Source organism: Notolabrus celidotus, chromosome 17 (assembly GCF_009762535.1).
Source record: "Notolabrus celidotus isolate fNotCel1 chromosome 17, fNotCel1.pri, whole genome shotgun sequence".
Lineage (NCBI taxonomy): Eukaryota > Metazoa > Chordata > Actinopteri > Labriformes > Labridae > Notolabrus > Notolabrus celidotus.
Genome location: NC_048288.1, coordinates 25,522,281 through 25,540,512, shown reverse-complemented (window position 1 = coordinate 25,540,512; position 18,232 = coordinate 25,522,281). Strand labels below are relative to the sequence as shown.

Sequence of the window (18,232 nt, the reverse complement as noted above, 5' to 3'; positions counted from 1 at the left end):
GTGAGAAGCATGATGGCCTTTAAAGTAGGTGGAGACCAAAACCAGAGCTAAAATAATGCAGAACATTGAACACCGATCGTACGAAAGGCCAGAAACCTGTCTCTTAAATGAATGTTTACTTTTTTAAATGTCTGTTTGATCAGGAAAAAAGCATCATTTTGATAACAAGTCTAAAAAAAATAATTTTTAGCTGTGTAAATATTTAGTTTTAAATGTGTCTGAAGCTTGTTTTTTTGCCCTCCGACCCACAAAAAGAGTGCTATTGCCCATGATTTGTAAGAACTGTTGCATCACTAATATTGGTCAAAACAAGGAATGATAAAATTAAACACACACCACTATCACACTAAAGTGGTCAACGTTACCATTGTGATGCTTTGGTTGCTTGGGTTTGATGGTCCTGCAGGGGTTTCTCAAAGGCTGAGTTTGCTGTAATAGTAATAAATGAGTTAATAAATAATTCCTCAAGTAAAAGAAGTGTGTGCTGACCATTACTTTTTGTCGGGGGACAAGTCAGTTACTTAACTGATAACAAAGTGCATGAAAAATTCTCCCAACAGTAGCTACTCTTTGCCATTTAAGGGACCGTGAAGTGCTGACTAGATGAATCTTACCTCATTATATCTCAATACAACAAGTGTGCCATTTATACAAGTCTCAGAGATGGGAATGAGACCATGTGTCAATAAATATTGTGTAGACAATATTTTTCTTTTAGCTCTAGCTCCTCCATAACTATCTTTCTACAAAAGCTAAATATCTTTTTAAATAGCTTAAAAAGTTAACTCTTCTTTGTCTGCACCTAGTGCTGGGGGAGAAGCAGAAAGTGAAGTTATCTGAGCTGCTTGGACAGAATAGGCTACTAACTTGTGGCCATGTGATAAAAATATTCTTCAAGCTTTAGCCCCTGAATCAGGGCAAATAACAGAATCAACTCTATGCAATAAATACAAAACCTAGCATAGTAGATAACTATTTTTGTCTTTCTTTCATGCTGGTTTAGTCAAGGAAGTGATGCTATCATGGAAACTGATGAATGCAAGACTTTTCTTTCCTTTAACCCTCCTATTATCCTTGGGGTCAATTGGACCCCATTCAATGTTTAACATCTCTAAACTAATGAACAACATCATTTTTGGCTTCAAATTTCATGACTTTTCCTCATTTAATTGGGACAACTGGGGAAACATAACATTAAAATGGTGGTATTTTCCAATTTCCTTGTGTTTCTTGGGGTCAATTTGACCCCAGGCTATTTTAGCTTTATAAAACATTTTACACACATTTGTTTTAGTTGTTTTGGATGATATTGAGGTCACTATAAAATACATTTTTATAACTTAAACAAAACATAAAGTACCTGAAACATAAATCTGAGTCACAATCAGCTTTTGGAGGCTTAAATTGCTTGGGTCAAATTGACCCCTATGATAAAAGATGTTGAGGGTAACAGGAGGATTTTTTCACAATAGCCAAACCTAGCTTCAATAGCCACCTCTCTTTGGCTGCCTTTGGTACTAAGTAGTAACTACAAGGCAACACGTGAGCCTGTACATAACATGATATGTAGACATTTGTCTTAAAAAGCTCCATTAATTTTTCTTTCACTTACAACGTTTCCGTTTTCAACACACACACACCTCCCTGCTCAGTTTTTTTTTTTTGTTTCCTGTTTTCTTTCTCCGTCCCAGTTTCTCCTCTGATGTCTCTGAAACTCTTCAAGTGCTGTGGGTCTTATTTGATCTGCAGCGTCAGACATCTGGAGCACTGCTCCACTGGAACACCTGTTTTCAATTCAGGCAAACCGACAGAAACATTTGATTGTTCACAACCAGACTATTTTTTTTCCTCTCCGTCGCATTGACTCACAGGCGATTTGTTATTTTTAATCCAAAGACCAGCTCTACTGTAGGTAATAGATGGAGGAATAATTTCATCTTGATTAAGACCAATTGAGAGGAAAATGTAGTGGTTGATTTTCCAGGTATTTTGTCTGCAATTTTGGCACCTATGCTGTTGAATAAGGTTGCTTTCAAATAGGTTCAGTGTGTCTCAGATGAAATGGAACAAGTAACGTCTGAAAGTTAAACTTTTACCCTTTTACTCACTGGAAAAGCTGTTCACTTGATGTCAAAAATAGTAAGTCCACCATGAAATCAATGTCCAGATAATGAAATTGATGTAACAAGAGAGGTCCCAACTTTTAAAGACATAGCAGGAAATCTATCAGATCCTGTTTATGGACATAAAATTGACATTTTCTTGAGTAAACAAACAAACTAACAAGGCGTTTAAACAGCAGTGTCAATCTTTTTCTGGCAAAATAATGTACATTTTATTTGGTGCTGAACAGTAATGCATGCATTGATGTTCCACAAGTCATGTGCAGGGAGTCCAACCACAGAGAAACAAAATCACTGAACATAATGAATGGAAAGTAAAGCTAAAGAATTTCACTGACGCTTCGCTGCCAAGTCCCTGAAACACTTAATTGTGCCTAATTGTTTAGAGGACAGAGCTCACACTGAGGCAATTAGGCCGGACACGCATGAGCAGCTTTGCAGGGAAATAGCATTTAGCCAAAAGAATAACTAAGTATGATGTTTGCACATTGCATAATATGTTAAACTACATGTGTGCAAATAAACATATGACAAAGACTACCAATGAATGTGTTTGATTATAAATGCTCTGTACAAAGAGCTTTATACTCAGCATACTTTTGTATCTTTACTATGTCTGACAGATATGCATTCTATATTGTAAATATTTAAGTCCTGTTTGTAAAAACACAAATAAATATCATAAAAAAACAGCCATCATCTGCTTATTGACAAAACATTTGTGTGTTGCTCCTTCATGAGAAACTCCTGAGAGCATCAGAGGAATAGTTTGACATTTTGGAGATTGCGTATTTTACTTTCTGATGTAGACTAAGTGCAGATAAATGAAACCTTTTTAACACAGAAGCATTGCTTTGAAGCTGACAAGAGATTGGAAAATTCACCAACAAGCCTCTTAAGATTCTATATGAAAAAGATGAACCATTTAGGTATTGGTTGTTTTTAGGTTTTTGGAGGTGAGTATTTGCTGTGGCACCCAGGAAGCAGTCAGTCACTGGTCTTGGTTAAATAGTCTGGAACTTGAGCACTCATCAAACGGTGAATGTTTTTTACACTACAGTATTTGAACAAGAAAGATAAGATAACTTCCAAAGTGCTTGTTGATGAATTTGTTGTCCTAAGGGAAAGCTAGGCTAAAGTTTTCCTTTTACAACCAGTCTTTATGTACGGATAATGTATAGCAACAGATAGCTATGCAAAATAGAATCCTGACAGGGTGAGACAAGACCAGCTAACTATACCTTGTCTTGCTTATTATCGGCTACCAACTACATATACAAACAAGATTACACTGGAGATGATTTTATTGATTTAAAAATGATTTATTTTTAAAGCTACTAAAAAAGTCCCTCAGTTTTTATGGTTGGTAGCACTTCCAAGGCAACAGCACTCTCAACCTACTTGCGGGTCAAATTTATATTAAACTAAACATTTTCATTTAATGATGAGGAGGTATAATATTCGTTGGGGGTCAAAATAGAATCAGGGAAATATTCAGTAGGGGGAGGTAGAGCACATAGCTTAGATCAGTGGAGATGAGTAATAGCCTGGACCAGCATCTTATCTTGGCTCTGCCTCCCGTCTTTTCATATCTAGCTGCAGACTCTTCTTGTGTGTTGGATGGCGGAGGCAGCTAGGGGCCAGGTGGTAGAGTAGGTGGTATCGGTGTCACTACCTGAAGCTTGCATGTTATGGGGCATGGGTCTGTTGAACGTGGCAGGGCTGTATAAGTTGGGTTATTAAATAGGGGTGTTCTGCTAGTGGATATGATGGACTGTGGGAGCTGGCATGGAGGGGGGGTTGCTCCGGGATGCCAGAGTTAACTGTTTAGCCTCTCCGAGGTGTCGTGGGCCTAACTAAACGAAACATCAGTGATGGGAGGAGCCCACTTGATAACCCCTGTGATGTGCTGACTCTCACTCCCCATCCGTCCTTTCTATCTCCGGCTTTGGGGGACATCAGGAGCCATGGGGTAGCCTGCTAAATGTATCAGTAAAGGGCAAAGTGAGGTAGGGTTCTTCACTTGTGGTATAAGGTTGCTTTATGTCTTTTTTCTTCCATTTGCTCGATGTCTCTTTCACTCAGCTCCTTGCTTGTTTAAACATCCGTCCCTATTTCTCGCTGTCTTTCATCTTCTTTTCTCTGCGGTGACTGGTCAGCCATTAACCACAAATCTGAGTGCTTTCCAAATAAATTGAGAGTAATGATAAAAATATCCTTTGTGTTGTCTACCAATGATATTGGAAAGTGTTGTTTTTGCCACCCTGTCAACAGGAAGATGAGAGATCATAAACAGCACACTAGTCTGTGGATTATTTTGATATATGTGATGTGTGATCAGGTTGTCCTTAGAATCAATTTTGCTGTTCAGAATTAACAATTGTAAAGGGGTTTTCACCAATCAGAATCAAGTATGTAACACAGCAGGGTGATTAGTAATAAAGCCAGGTTAATAACCGGAGCTAAGCTGGTGTTGAGCTTTCCATTTACCTCTCTTCCAGAAAGTAAAATGATCCCTCTCTCAAAATGTCAAACTATTGTTTTTACTGCGTTATGAAATACAAAGAGTTTGTTATATACAGTACTAAACCTATTATAAGACTCACACTACATGTATGCAAAAGTAGGCATGCCAATGTGTGTACACATAAAAACTACATACATATTAGAGCACCTCTTCACATATATCACTCATATATACTGCAATACCACACATATATACACACACACACATACACACACATCCCGTAAAGAATTGGTCACTGCTCAACCAGCCGAAGTACTTCAGTACTTACAGTTTGTAAATCAAACTTAAAAGAGATTTCACAATAAAAGTCTTACAATACTAAAATATGTGTTTAAGATGAATAACATTTTTTCATCACCCAGTCTTTTTCCCTATTTTGGTAAATTGTTGAATCTGCTCTGCAATTCAATAATGTGCAAAACTGTCTTTTTTTTTATAGGCATATAATTAAAAAAGCTTCATCCTTCTGTGGGTCACACTGCAACCCAGAGGATTGAAATGTTAGTGCCGCCCTCGTGAGTTATCTGGTTAACTCGTCCGCGGATGCAGTCCAGAGTGACAAAGACAGCCGTACCATTCTGGACTGAAAAAGAAGCCCTCAGCCCGATACTGGCCCACTGGCTTCCTTCAGGCATATACCCAGAAACCTGCTGAGCCAAAGGACCAGGCCGCCCGCCCTGACCCCCAACCTGCTGCAAAGTGAGCTTAACAATATTGCAAGAGTGTATCAGCTTCAGGTTGAGGGCTATGTTTGCCATCCCTCTCTCGTGGAATACAAAGTTCTTCCGGCTGTTAGGCTCTCCTGTACGGGCCAAATGAACCTGTGGGGTGTCCGGGCTGATCTGCTGAAATAACAGTGGTTTATTCCTCACTGCTCCAGAGGGTAGACCAGTCCTGGACACGGTTGCACTTAGAGCTGATGACACTGCTGAAGGAATCCAGATGAGGCTTAACATGCTGATCCCAGTGTTGTCTCCAAAGTAGCGGATGTTGCACTGGGACGGAGATTGGATCTCAAAGCTAAGTGTGTCCCCGCCGTTCACACTCACAGCTCCAGAAAGAGTGATGGAGGTATCTCTGTAATGGACGCCCGTCTTGAAGGCTTGCATCCCCTCCTGGTTAGTTCCGTTTCGATTGGTATGGGCGACCAGGGAGAATCCCTCTCTTACGCAGGTGTGGCCCATAGAGTACAGAGCCTGTTGGAAGACAAACTTGACAACCCCGCTTTCTGTGAAGCGCACACCGCGGTTGTCGTGGGTTAGTATGATCATATATGGGTCGGACACCGAGGTCATACTTAAAGTCGGACGGTAGCTTGTTTGGTAGTGTGCCATCAGGGACATCTGAGCCGTCATGGCCACAGCACCGGTGTCGTGTGACAGCCAGAGCAGACTGAAAGAAGGAGTGTTGACATCATAGACGTGGATGTCCTTGCTTTGGTTGCAGTGTTGATTAGGACTTCTTAGCAGCAGAGTTAAAGTGTGGTTAGGCTCCACCTCAACTCCACCGCTCACACTCACACCCTGGAAGTATTTCCCATCTGGTTGCTCGATACGAACCCCGCTGAGGTCCTTACCTTCTTCCTCCTGGCTCCCATTAAGCCTCATCCCAACCTGGAGGAAGTTCCTGCAGCTGTGCTTTATTGCGAAATTATGATCCAACCACACCAAGCCGTGCTGCAGGAACCTCACCTGTCCCCCTTCATTAGACAACAGCTCAGAGCTCTCTTTGCCGCGGATGTTTAGCTGAAGCCCGGGGAAGATGTTGGCGCCAGGGGTGCCGGCAGAAGGAACTGCCACATTGGCGACCCAGGACTGGGAGAGTCGGGTCTCTGATGGCTGGCCGCAGACAGAGTCGCTGATAGCTGTGCAGGAAACAGCGACAGGCTCTCCATCACAGTCAGAACAGGCCTGACACTCCTGCAGCTCCTGGTTGTAGAAGTAGTCGTGACCACAGAGACCCATCACTGCCTCTCTCTCCGAAACTCCGAGACACCTGAACCCCCCTGGTTGGAGAAAAGCAGAGGGCGAAACAAAGGTTGAAAACAGAGTCTGCATGATAAAAGGTTTGTCAGTACAAAAATCCCTTTATTATTAATCCTGGAAAAACAGCTCTGAAAATAATAAGAGGCTGTTATTATTTTTGCATACTACCAACAACCAGAGGATTAATTACATGAATCATCCAAAACAATTAACAGTACTGAACTCACCTGGAGTATTAAGACACTTCACTCGCTCTCCACAGATGTTTGGTAATTCAAGGCATTCATCTCTGTCCTGCAATTCAGACAACTTAATATCACCACCACAGATATTGTGAAAGTAGGAATTTGGGGCAGCAGATTACAACTGTAGTTTTAAAAGAAGGAACATAACTGTTTCAGGATACTCTGTGACAAAGTGTGAATAGTGTGACCTCAAAACAGCTGCTGTAATGTTTCACATCTCTGTCATATGCTTAAAAACCACAGACTGACACCACCATCGAACTATTTATACATTGGTTTGCAGGGGCCATGTTTCACACCTCATAGATGATATATAGGACATAAATAGGTCTCACTATCAAATAATCAATAATGTATTTTAAATAAGACTTACAAAATTATATTCAAATGATAAAGCACGGTACCTGGCACATCCTGTCTGCAGTCGGAGAGCATTGTGAGATTAAAAAGAAACCCGGTGGACACATGGTGCATTTCTCACACTGAGGTGGGTCCCTCTGAAAATCACAGAACTCCTCCGGCCCACATGGTGAAGGGCATCCCAACAGAGGTTGCGGGAGATGAGCCTCTCCGACCACATCCATCACCTTTGCATCCATATCCATCTTATGCCCAGCGTAGGACTTCTGCAGGTGGCTGCGGGCCTGGCTCTGCAGTCCCGCCAGGTGACTCTCAAAATAGCTCTGCAGCTCGCCCTGCAGACCCTGGAAGGAAACCTGTTTGACGGTGTCTGAGAGGACGCCATACTGCGACTTCACCACATCCATCTGCTCATACATGCGCTGCTGCTGCTCCAGGATCTCCCTCTGCTGGGATAGAAGAGCTTCCTGTTGGTCCGCCAGCTTCTGCTGCAGGTCTCGGATGACGACCTGCTGAGTTCGCATGGCCTCCACCAGCTTCTCCTGCCCTTTAGCCAGCTGGAGGTGCAGGATGAGGGCATCTTCTGAGGGGACTTCATTCTCACCTGAGAGGGAAATAATGCAGAATGAAAGATTTGTTCAGACAGACAGTTTATATTTGTTTGTAGCATATTTTGATGCAAATACCTGTATTGGAAATGCCTCCCTTACAGAATAACACCACTATAAACATGAATTTCTGCCCTATGTTGCTACTATCAGAAGACTTTTTTGTGCATTGTTATATTTAATTGTTATTGTGTTTTTATGGAGTATTTTGGAGTATTTTATGTGTGCCTGCAGGAGAAAGTCCACAACAAATCAAGTATGTCTTCCTATTTAATCCAAAATGGAAAGGCATGTATCAGCAAGTACACCAGTCAACGTACCAATCATCACAACACGAACCCATAATTTATCTACAAAAATTCTGCTTATTCTTCTTATTCAGAAAATCACTAGCCTGCAGCAACTATAAAAATATGGCAGCCATTGGCAACTCCTTTTGTTGAGCAGCAAAGAAGTTATGGTTTCCAAGTACATAATAACATGGTAAACAAAAACAGAGAGCTAACAGAGAATGTACCGTTAGCCAAAGCTAGCTAAATGCCAGTTTCAGTTTGCATTTATCAGAAGCTTAATTTGATCTTTTACATGCCATTTTACAGTTTGTGTTTTTTACTATAAAGTGTAAATAAATTGATTAAATAAATAAAATAAAGTAGTTTCATGTTTTAGACAGGTTTCTGTATCCCTTTTCAGAATACACAGGAGAGGCCAACGTTAGCTAGCTTATTTAGGATGCTAGGTTTTCAGCTTGTTTTAAGGCTGGGACTTCTTCTACCACAATTAAACACTTTTATAAAAAATAGTTTAAGCTATTTTGGTTATGTCTAAATATAGGGCTCTGCAGATGTTAGTTTTCCTGTGTAGCATCCGGGACTTTTATTTTGAAGGGTGATAAAATGGAATTGTTGTGCTGTGTGATGATGAGCAATTAACTGCTGTGAGCCGATTAAAGTTGGACAGTCTGGTTCACAATAGGAGCTTCATGTTATCATAGACTGTATAAATAATGGACTTAGCATCCGTGACATCACCCATCTGTTCCTGAGCGCTGTTTTGAAGCCAATTGTCATATTGGAAATGCGGAACTCAACCAGGCATAGTGTGACATAGAGAGGCGGCGTTTGAGCCTCCAAGCCAACAGCTATGTGTTCCCACCTGTCAGTCAAGTCAGTCATGTCCTTATTTGGGGAAAAACTTGTAATCTTAATATCTTCTGAACCGTTGCATTAGAACAAAATTCGCCACCTGATACAGAAATTAGCTACGTAGAGCCAAGCTGTTTTTTGATCCAGGCTGTAAACATGTTTATTAATGCTGCTAGGATAGGTTTTTTGAATGGGTGTGTATGTGGTTTCTGGTGTTTCTGCAGACAGCCTCAAGTGGACTCTCGATGAACTGCAGTTTATAACACTTCCGCATGGGCTTAATATTTTGAGACCGGAGGTTGCCGCTTGGTTATTTTATTTTTATTAGGCTACTAAGGAAAGGCTTCACTACAAAACGCTTCCATTTTATTCCCCTTCAATAAAAGCTCTGAATGCTTTGCAGGAACACTAACATCTGCAGAGCCCTATATTTAGACATAATCAAAATATCCTACAATAGAAATCATATTTCATACAGCTAGGGTAAGCAGTATAGCTCAAGTTGTTAAATATTGACAGTCGTTCTTTATTGCGTTACATGCAAGGGTAGGCATGTAGTTTTCAGACAAAACTCAAATCTAAGGATCAGAGTATCAGGATGGACAAAATATATCAAGAGGAAGAAATATAAAGAGATTATAACTAATTCAGACATCTTAAAATCTGCAACAATGTGTGAACACTCAGTGAACCCATTCAACTGGTCGAGCCATGGCAAGTGCAATGAAAGTTTCCTTTAGCACTAACATCAAAGCTCTCCACGTTTTCTGCACAATTGACTCTGAGACATTTTTCCAGTTCAGCTGCTCTGGTTGCTCTGCAGATATCATTTTGGCCTGAAGGTCAACAAAATCATCCTTTGCTCTTAGACCACTATTCCCTGTTTGGACATCAGTGGAGGGGAAATGAGGTTAAAGTCAATAAGGTGTGTTATCCTTATCCGAAAGGTTAGACATGCTCCTTTTAGTGCTTGTAATGCATCAACTTCTCTGAAAGATTTCCACCTCACCAGAGGGTCTCATGGTGGTTTGACTGGTGCTTGAAGGACATTTAGTTGAAGTTTACAAGGATAAAATCATTGTTACACTTTTTTTTTTATAACATGATGGTGATAACAGACCTGGCTTGATGTCACATGTTAGCTGGACACCCAAAGGCGCACTGCCAAGTTCCGGCGACGGATATCCCAGCTCCGGGAAATCTCCCAGAAACTGTGCGGCTCTGTCGGACAGATGGAGAGGAGGAAGCTGGCTGGCGGAGGATGAGGAAACGCTCTCTTCTGAACCGACCAGACATCCCTCTCCCACACAAGACTTCACCCGAGATTTTGGCCGTATCCTCGCCGGCAGTCTGCACTCGATCCCTCTACACTCTCGGGTGTCATTTGTGGGCTGAAACTGTTTCACAAGAGCGGCACAGTCCGAATCCGTGCAACCTGCAGGGAAAACTTCAGGCGCTCTCATCCGTGTGCCGCTGCTGCTGCTGCCGCTATCACCGTGCCGCCCGCGCAGAGGCTGCACAGCTGGATAAGCGTCCGATGCTGCTCTTGGAAAAGTCTGGTACGCATGATGTTGACTCGCCACTACGTGTGCAGATCTCCCCTGTGTTGTGGGGTTGAACTGTCGCGGTGGTCTGGAGGATCTGGTCCCCGGACAGTGCGCTCCCGTGCACGGTCGTGGATCGCCTGTTTCCGCGCCGTAGCAGTGCGTCCCGCGGCAAATCTCTGCGACAGCTTGCAGTGATACCCAAGAGAGCAGCAGCAACAGCGCTGGTGATTCTAAAACCATTTTGCGTCAAGTTATCTCTCTCTCCTCCTGCAAAGAAAAAGATCAAATTAAGCTTCTGATAAATGCAAAACCTGGAAAAATCCCCTAAAATATCTTAAAGTCCATCACTTATCGTCTCCTTTGGATTAAATCTACTTTCTCACTACTCAAACTTTATACATCTTAACAAAGAGACCTCTAATCTTCATTTACCTTCAGCTCCAGGGTTTGATGAGACTGGCTTCCCGGACTGTCAGTAAGAAGTAAAAACATCAGACTTACGTATTACTGCTGTCTCCCTCCATGCCTGAGCCACTCTGAGGGCTCCTGCACTACAATGTCAGTATGTGGCATTCCTAAGACTTAATTAGCATCAGGTTTCCCCGGCCACAAATTAACCCTTCACCCTCCCTGCTCTCCATACAGAGGACTTCCACATGAAGGGGGATTAAAGAAAGCTTTTCTAAATAACAGTAAAGACACATTTGCATTTATTTTGATGTTAAAAGAAAAACACTAAAAGAAGATTTAGTCTTTGCTTTAACAAAATGTTCTCCAGCTCCTTCATCTTACTCTTGCTGACTGCCACTTTTAATTTTGCTCTCTGTTGACTCTCCCCTGACCTTATGACCATTCAAGTTGCAAAAAAAAAGGTGACACTGCTTTTTGTTAAACACAACCAGAATGTTGAGACATCTGCTGGCTTTCAAACCCAGTGTCCTCCATGTTAAACCAGCCCTGTCAACACTGAGCGCCCCTCATTACAGACAGAGCCAACAGAGGTCAGACTTTTGTTAAAAGAAACCTGTGGCAGAAGTCAGGAATGTAAAAACCCACAGCTGGTTTGGACGCTCTCCTACTCTCTCATTTTACTGATTCACAACAACCACATGCCAGCAGGAGGTTATCTGAGGCTGATTTGTGGTCGGATGTTTGTCTGGTTTAATTTTCTGTTTATTTATTTCAAAGTCAGACTTGTATGGAAAACTAATTCTGCCAAAAAAGCCAAACAAATAAAAAAATAAAGATATCTCATTACCCGAGGCAGAATCTCTTAATTTGGATCATACAAAGACCAAGAAGTTCAAATTTTATTTTTAATTATATTAATTGTCCTCCATTCATTTATAGTATTGGCAAAGAGCATTAAATTAAACTTTTTGGCCCTTCGTTTTACTCAGTTTATCACAATTTCTTTCCATTTTTTGTCTTGATATCTCAAATTTGCCACACTTTAGCCTTATATTGTCCTTTTATTTAAGTTCAAGATAAAAACGTAGTAGTAGTACATTTTAACCTTTGTCTTCAAAATGTATTCTTTCTCATAAGTATTTTTAATGTACTGGCACATGATTTAAATCTATTATTCAGTGTGTCAACATACTTCAGCTTCCTAACTCATAATGTTAACTTAAAGGTCTTGTGAGTGACTTTCAGTTTGTGTTGATTTTGGCGCCCCCTGTGGACAACGTATGACCTCTTGTGGATTTTGTTCTGTTTATGTGTAAGTAGACATTTTATCTAAATTGTCATTTTATTTTAAAAGTGAAATGTCTATTTTTCAGTGTACAGTGTAAAGAAGGTTGTTTTGGGTCAACTACCCCCACCTGGCAGCAGATTTAAACATCAAAAATAAGTGTATAGATGTGGTAAATGTGTATGGTGATGGCCTCATTTGCTTTTGTAGGTCATAAAGAGACATGCTTTTTATTTTCACTTTATCATAACCAGCAATATACTCCACAGAGGAGCTTTAATATACACTAGGTTTTATTTGAGAAAGTTTTGACTGATTTTTTGTCTAACTTAGAAGCATTACTTTACAGGAGCCTGAAGCAGACATGCATCCAAACATTTGATTTCCTCCATTTTCTCATAACAACAAGTTAATGCCAGTTGTTTTAGTGATGTCAGATGATCATAACTCTTATCTGAGTTGCAAAAGCGTGGAACAGGAATTGAAACAGGCTTAATTCACCTCATTAATGTGGGCAACCGCAGCATGGCATGTCGTGGTCTGGCTTCTCACAGTGACCGGCCTTTTGTTTTCTGTCCTTGACTGCAGAAAATGAACCCTCCATCATGAGAAAACAAGCTTTGTTATCTTGAGATAATGAGATGAATTGATCAGAATGATGTTTAAACTAACTTTGCTATCAAGAAAACAAGAACAGTGAGTCAAGATCTGGAGCAAACAACCACAATTAACATATTACCAAGAAAAATCGAAGTGAATGAAACATATGGATGCATGTCTACTCAGGGCTTCCATATTCACATTACAAAAGTCACTATGATTTATTATCAACTCATTCTCATTTTTCAGTTATGGGCTTCCATATGCAAGTCAGTTGCATTCATTTCAAAAATAATTACCAATCATAATTTTGTTGTTGCTTACATTTTTAGGCAAACTAATCCTTCACAGTGCAGCAGAAGGCTAATAGGAAATATAAATTGGTTGCATACATACAATGAAGATCCGGCTTCATCTCCTGCCATAATGATTCACACCATGCCCCACCAGGAAAACAAGAAGCCGAGGTTGATAGCATGACCTGCTCGCCACCACCCACTGAGCTCAGACGTGTTTGGCATGTTCACTACAGCCGAGTACAAACAGAGGGCACTACAACACTCCTGTACGCATCACTCATCACTTCATCATAGTGACAAACTGTCCTCTGCTGTGCTGGATTTGACAAATGTTTTATGGTTCTGCAAGGTGCCCACTGGTTTTGTCATTATCACCTCATTTTCATTTATAGCAGAGAAGCCCGGGAAAGGTATTCAGAGGTGTGTTGGAGCGCTCAGATTTAACGTGACGGAGACTAATGGCTTTAAGGCATGCCCTCGCACCTTACCATCTGGGGTTCTGCAGCACTTTAAGTCAAAAACACTGCTTTTATTTTCCTCAGGTTTGCTTCTGCAACGTGAAACTGAGGAAAATAGAAGCAAGTGCTTTATTTGAAGGGCACACAATTTGATATTTGATCTGAAATGAGTTAGATTTCTATTCCTTTTAATGCCATTACTGCTACAAGTCTGTCATCTGTCATCCTTTGTTGCTGTTCTTGTCTTCTTTTCTCTACTTTTGGCTCTATGTATTGGCGTCCTAAACCCGGTGTGGCAGATGGCTTTCCACCAATGAGTCTGGTCCTGCCTGAGGTTTCTGCCTCTTAAAGGAAGTTTTATTTTCCCTTGGTGTAAAGTGCAATATAACATGATGGAATAGTGCTGGATCTTTCTAAATAATTTAACAAACCATAGACTCTAGTCCTGCTCAAGGTTTCTGCCTCTTAAGGGAAGTTTTCCTTTGTTCTGTTGGAAGGAGCTCATGGTGGATTAGTACTGCATAATTCTAAATAATATTACAAGAAGTAGAATCCAGTCCTGCTTGAGGTTTCTGCCTCTAAAATGAAAATTTCCTTGCTCTTGTTGTAAAGAGCTCATGGTGGATTAATACTGCATCATTCTAAATAATGTTACAAGAAGTAGAATCCAGTCCTGCTTGAGGTTTCTCCTTCTTAAAGGAAGCCCAGACCTGCTCTTTAAAGTGCCATAGGATAACTTTTGTTGGATTTAGCAATAAATTGAAATAATGATCAATTGTTAAAATCAATCCTCAGTCCTTTTCACATTTGAATTCCTGAAAATGTTCGGAAAATGTCCAGACAGCCTGCCAGCGAAATATTCCAAAGTTCCCTGTTCAGACTTGTCCTTCACAGCTGGAGATAATCCCTGTCTGATGGGAGATGGGGGTGGGCAGGGGGTCTCAGGAGGCAGGACATGACATTAAATGGACGCTGCGGTTGTCACGTGTCATGCTGGCAGTTTATCAAAGGTGACCTCCAACACTAGGGTGATAGTCTTTGCCTTTATTTCCATGCTAGGTGTAAATGGATGTATTCACAGTGTCAATAAATGAGTGGAAAAGACGTGTTTAGAAAAGAGTATAAAGCAGCCTCAGTACGTGCATGATGATCGCCTTGATGGCCGTGATATTGGGCTGATTTTTCTAAATATTGCTGTTGCATTCTCACATCAGTTCACGCTGACATCTTGTGGAAATCTTGGCAGAGAAAAGTCTGGACAAGGTCAGGGTGAAAAATTCAGCCATCTGCAATCACACATTCAGCCCTCCCCTAAAACTTAGTGAAACTTTCAGGAGTGCAGTGCAGCACTGTCGACTTTATACTCTCTACTTATTCATGTGTTAAAGAATTAAGAGGAAAATAAACATAATTGGTATTCACTGTGTCAGACTACTAACCCTCTCTTCCCTCCAGAGCTCCTCAGCTGTTAATCAGTGAATCTATTTGAGATGTTCTCCGAGGCACTGATGCGCTCCTGTTTGCAGACACTCTGAGTCTGCCTTTGGGTGTCCATCTGTTTGTCAACCCCTAAGAGAGGCAGGAAATGAGTGGTGGTTGGGACACATGCCTCTACCCCGACTGTTTGTTTAATACCTCACATGTCACAAAAGGCTCTTGAAGCGTTCAAGGTTATTTGGTTTTCTCCCCATGGTGCTCGGCTCCTCTGTGTGATGACAGGACTTTACCACAAAGAGGGTGGTCTGGCTTTTCCCACTGGAGCTGAGTTTAGTCTTGGGGGAGAAAAAAGGACACAGAAGGGCTAATTAAAGCAAAACAATGAGCATGGAAACATTTTTGCTTTTGTGAAGGGTTAAGGAAAAGGCAGTGAGTTCTAGCAATAGGGGAAAGTTAATATAAACAGAAGAATGGAGTCTCCGGGGGCTGAGATTTATAAAAAGATGTGAAATCTTGTTTTCTGCCTCCCAGGTTGACTCAAGGAGAAATGCAAATAAATAGAGCTATCTGTGTCTGCATGGTCAGATAAGAGCCAGGGGCTATTCATAGCTTGACAGCTTGACTCTCCTTGGTTCCCCCCTGAAGATAACTGACCTTGTTGCACCGCACTAGTGTCTTAAGAGATTCTTCCAGATATTAAACAAAGTAAAAGTGCAACTGAGAGCGGTTTCTCGTTGCAGCAGCTCAGATATGTGGGGTAAACAAATCAAAAATCCTTGTGCTGAATTAGAGTCTTCAGGGATAAATCCATCCATCCATCAATTATCTATTCCTCGTATTCAGGGTTGCAGGGGGCTGGAGCATATCTCAGCTGTCATTGGGCAAGGCGAGGGACACCCTGGAGGGTCATCAGTCTCTTACAGGGCTAACACTGAGACAAACAACTCACTGTTTTAGCTGTAAGATGTTTCAGAACCTCAATTTGTCTTATCCCACTTCAGGTAAGAGCTTTTTATCAGTATTTCTACATTTTCCAGTCTTTTCTTACTTAAGTATTTCTACCTGTTCTTCACTTTAGAATAAGTGTTCTTCTGCCAGCTCTACCTGAGATGCCTGGAGATTTCTTTTGACTGTTTTAAAGTTATGCAGGAAATAGCTGTGAATGTTTGACTGTGTCCCAAAGCAACACCTTCTTTTCAGAGGAACTGAGATCACTTGGACTCAGCTGAAGTATGGTACACTTCATGGGCGCTGCCACATTACTACTCTCGCCTAAAGACTGGCTGTAAATCAGTTTCAGCCAAGTGAATTATTAACTCAGAGCGTCACATTCCTTCTGCTGATTCAGCCGTTCTCTCGAATGCACCGAGACGTCTCTTTTTCTTTCCTTCTTCCAATAACTTTATCCTCTGCTTCTTGTGGTTGTCAAGCCTCCCTGATCCAAAGTCACACCAAAACTTGACTGAAGTCTTCTCATCTCCGTCCAGGTTTTGGCAGCTTTGAAACAGTTCCAGTGCAGCGCAGATAAGGCGGCCCTGCGCTGCCTCGACAGGACTGTTGTGAAAGTGTTGAGGTCTTCGCAGGAATGCAGTGACAGGTCTGGACCTGAACTTCCGCATTAAACAGGAAGAAGTCAAGAGTCAGAGAGACAGATGCAACCCACATCCACACACCCAAATGCGCCTGCATGTAACTGTTTTCTGGTGGTGAGGCTTGTTAGAGAATAAGACTTTAAGGTGGAGCTGGTTTCTATGAAGGTGGCGGCCTGAAACTTTACTTGTGAAAAAGGACTTATACGTTTGAAAAGGTGAGTTACATGTCTGATTAGTTATCAGTGAACACTCAAAGCTGCTTTCCTTTACATAACTGTGACTCTATGAGGCTTTGTTTGCAGGTGATTACACTGTCTGGTAACATTTTTATTCGACTGGAAGAATAACAAAGAAAATGTTTGCAATCAAAATCTCAAACATCCTGTCACAGTTTGTGATTTGGAGCCTTTTACTTGATGAAGTCTCTTTATAACCAAGGATGTTTTGCACTTATAAGATTTATCTAGTTGCTGATATGTGATAAGAGGGTTACTAGGCGTACTTTCTTCTGATGAAAATGGTGCTGGTTCATGTCTGTTCTTGATTCCTACCAAATGGGTGGATCTGACTCTAGTCTCAGACCGCTGCATGTCGCAGAAGCCCCCGTTATCAAATCTATGACAGTACTGTCAATTTATTCATGCTTATGGGAACAATATGTCTGATTGTCTTGTTCGATTAGACAAACTTCGATAAAGAAAATGCGCTGGGTTGCTTTTAAAATGTGCTGTAAGTGTCCATTTGGGACAGTGGAGTGGAAACCACAAGCTAATGGAGTGTTTTCTGATGTCAAGTAAAAAAAAATGTTTAGACAGACTACCAGATGAGTCATGTTCAGAGGGATTTTATGTATTTAAAAAGAAGGTTGAGGGATTTTTTCCTTTATGTAAATATAACCTGTAAGTGGAAATGTGAGTGTTTGATATCAACAAAAGCATAAACCTTCTGGTGCTGTTTAAAGTCAGTTATGACTTCTGGTTTTTATGCCTCGAGCACTTTGTTTCTGCTGCCGAGCCCTTAATTTGCCTTCTTTACTGTAGGGTACATTCAGTTCTGTAAACACATCTGCTTAAGACCGAAGTATAAATATCTGATCAGAGTAAGGGGAGGGGGTTTCTGTACATTATGGTAAACAGACTGCTTCGATACAGCTACTTACTGTTATTGTCTGGTTTTCATTTTACCCCTCTGAAACTTGAGTTTGCACATGTGTGGAGTTAAACATGTATTTGAGATTTTGAGGCAGGGAAACTGTTTCTGGAGGAATGTAGAAGTCCCTTGCATGCAATATTCTTGTGTTTTTATTCTTGGGATACCAGAGATACAGTGGTGTATTTTTCTCAATGCATTGTGTGGGTTTGGAAACAGGCCATATTTCATGCATGAGCGTTTCCAGTAATATTTTATAAATGCTGACAAATCACATATTTCAGAGTGGTTTCTGGTAGGGAAACAAAAATGGTGCAAAGAAGCTGAGACATATTTGTATGGTTATGTTCTTCGTTCTGCAGAAACGTCCAGAATGATGCGAATGTGACTCCAAAGTATGACTCAGTTCTGCAGTAGATTCAGTTGATATGATCTCATTAGTCTCTCTATCTCACCTAACA

General features: G+C 41.1%; 2 protein-coding genes across 4 annotated transcripts in view; one reads left to right on the top strand and one right to left on the bottom strand.

Moving 5' to 3' along the window:
* Positions 1 to 2,315: 2,315 nt before the first annotated feature.
* Positions 2,316 to 11,152, bottom strand: si:ch211-37e10.2. 3 transcript variants are annotated; one of them, XM_034706035.1, is made up of 5 exons: positions 10,973 to 11,152; positions 10,114 to 10,807; positions 7,285 to 7,844; positions 6,863 to 6,929; positions 2,316 to 6,655 (listed from the first exon to the last, which is right to left on the bottom strand). In XM_034706035.1, exons 2-5 carry the CDS (start codon positions 10,778 to 10,780, stop codon positions 5,124 to 5,126), a joined length of 2,826 nt encoding a protein of 941 aa, XP_034561926.1. In that variant the 5' UTR covers positions 10,781 to 10,807; positions 10,973 to 11,152; the 3' UTR covers positions 2,316 to 5,123. The 3 variants fall into 3 exon arrangements, with proteins under 3 accessions (XP_034561926.1, XP_034561927.1, XP_034561928.1); XM_034706036.1 differs by having other exon boundaries at positions 11,042 to 11,109; XM_034706037.1 differs by lacking the exon at positions 10,973 to 11,152 and having other exon boundaries at positions 10,114 to 10,874.
* A 4,829-nt stretch (positions 11,153 to 15,981) lies between these two features.
* Positions 15,982 to 18,232, top strand: part of apbb1ip (amyloid beta (A4) precursor protein-binding, family B, member 1 interacting protein) — a 31,774-nt gene continuing 29,523 nt past the window's right edge. The window contains exons 1-2 of the mRNA XM_034706630.1: positions 15,982 to 16,031; positions 16,518 to 16,837. The gene's annotated coding sequence lies outside the window, so the exon portion shown is untranslated. The remainder of the gene's footprint in view (positions 16,032 to 16,517; positions 16,838 to 18,232) is intronic.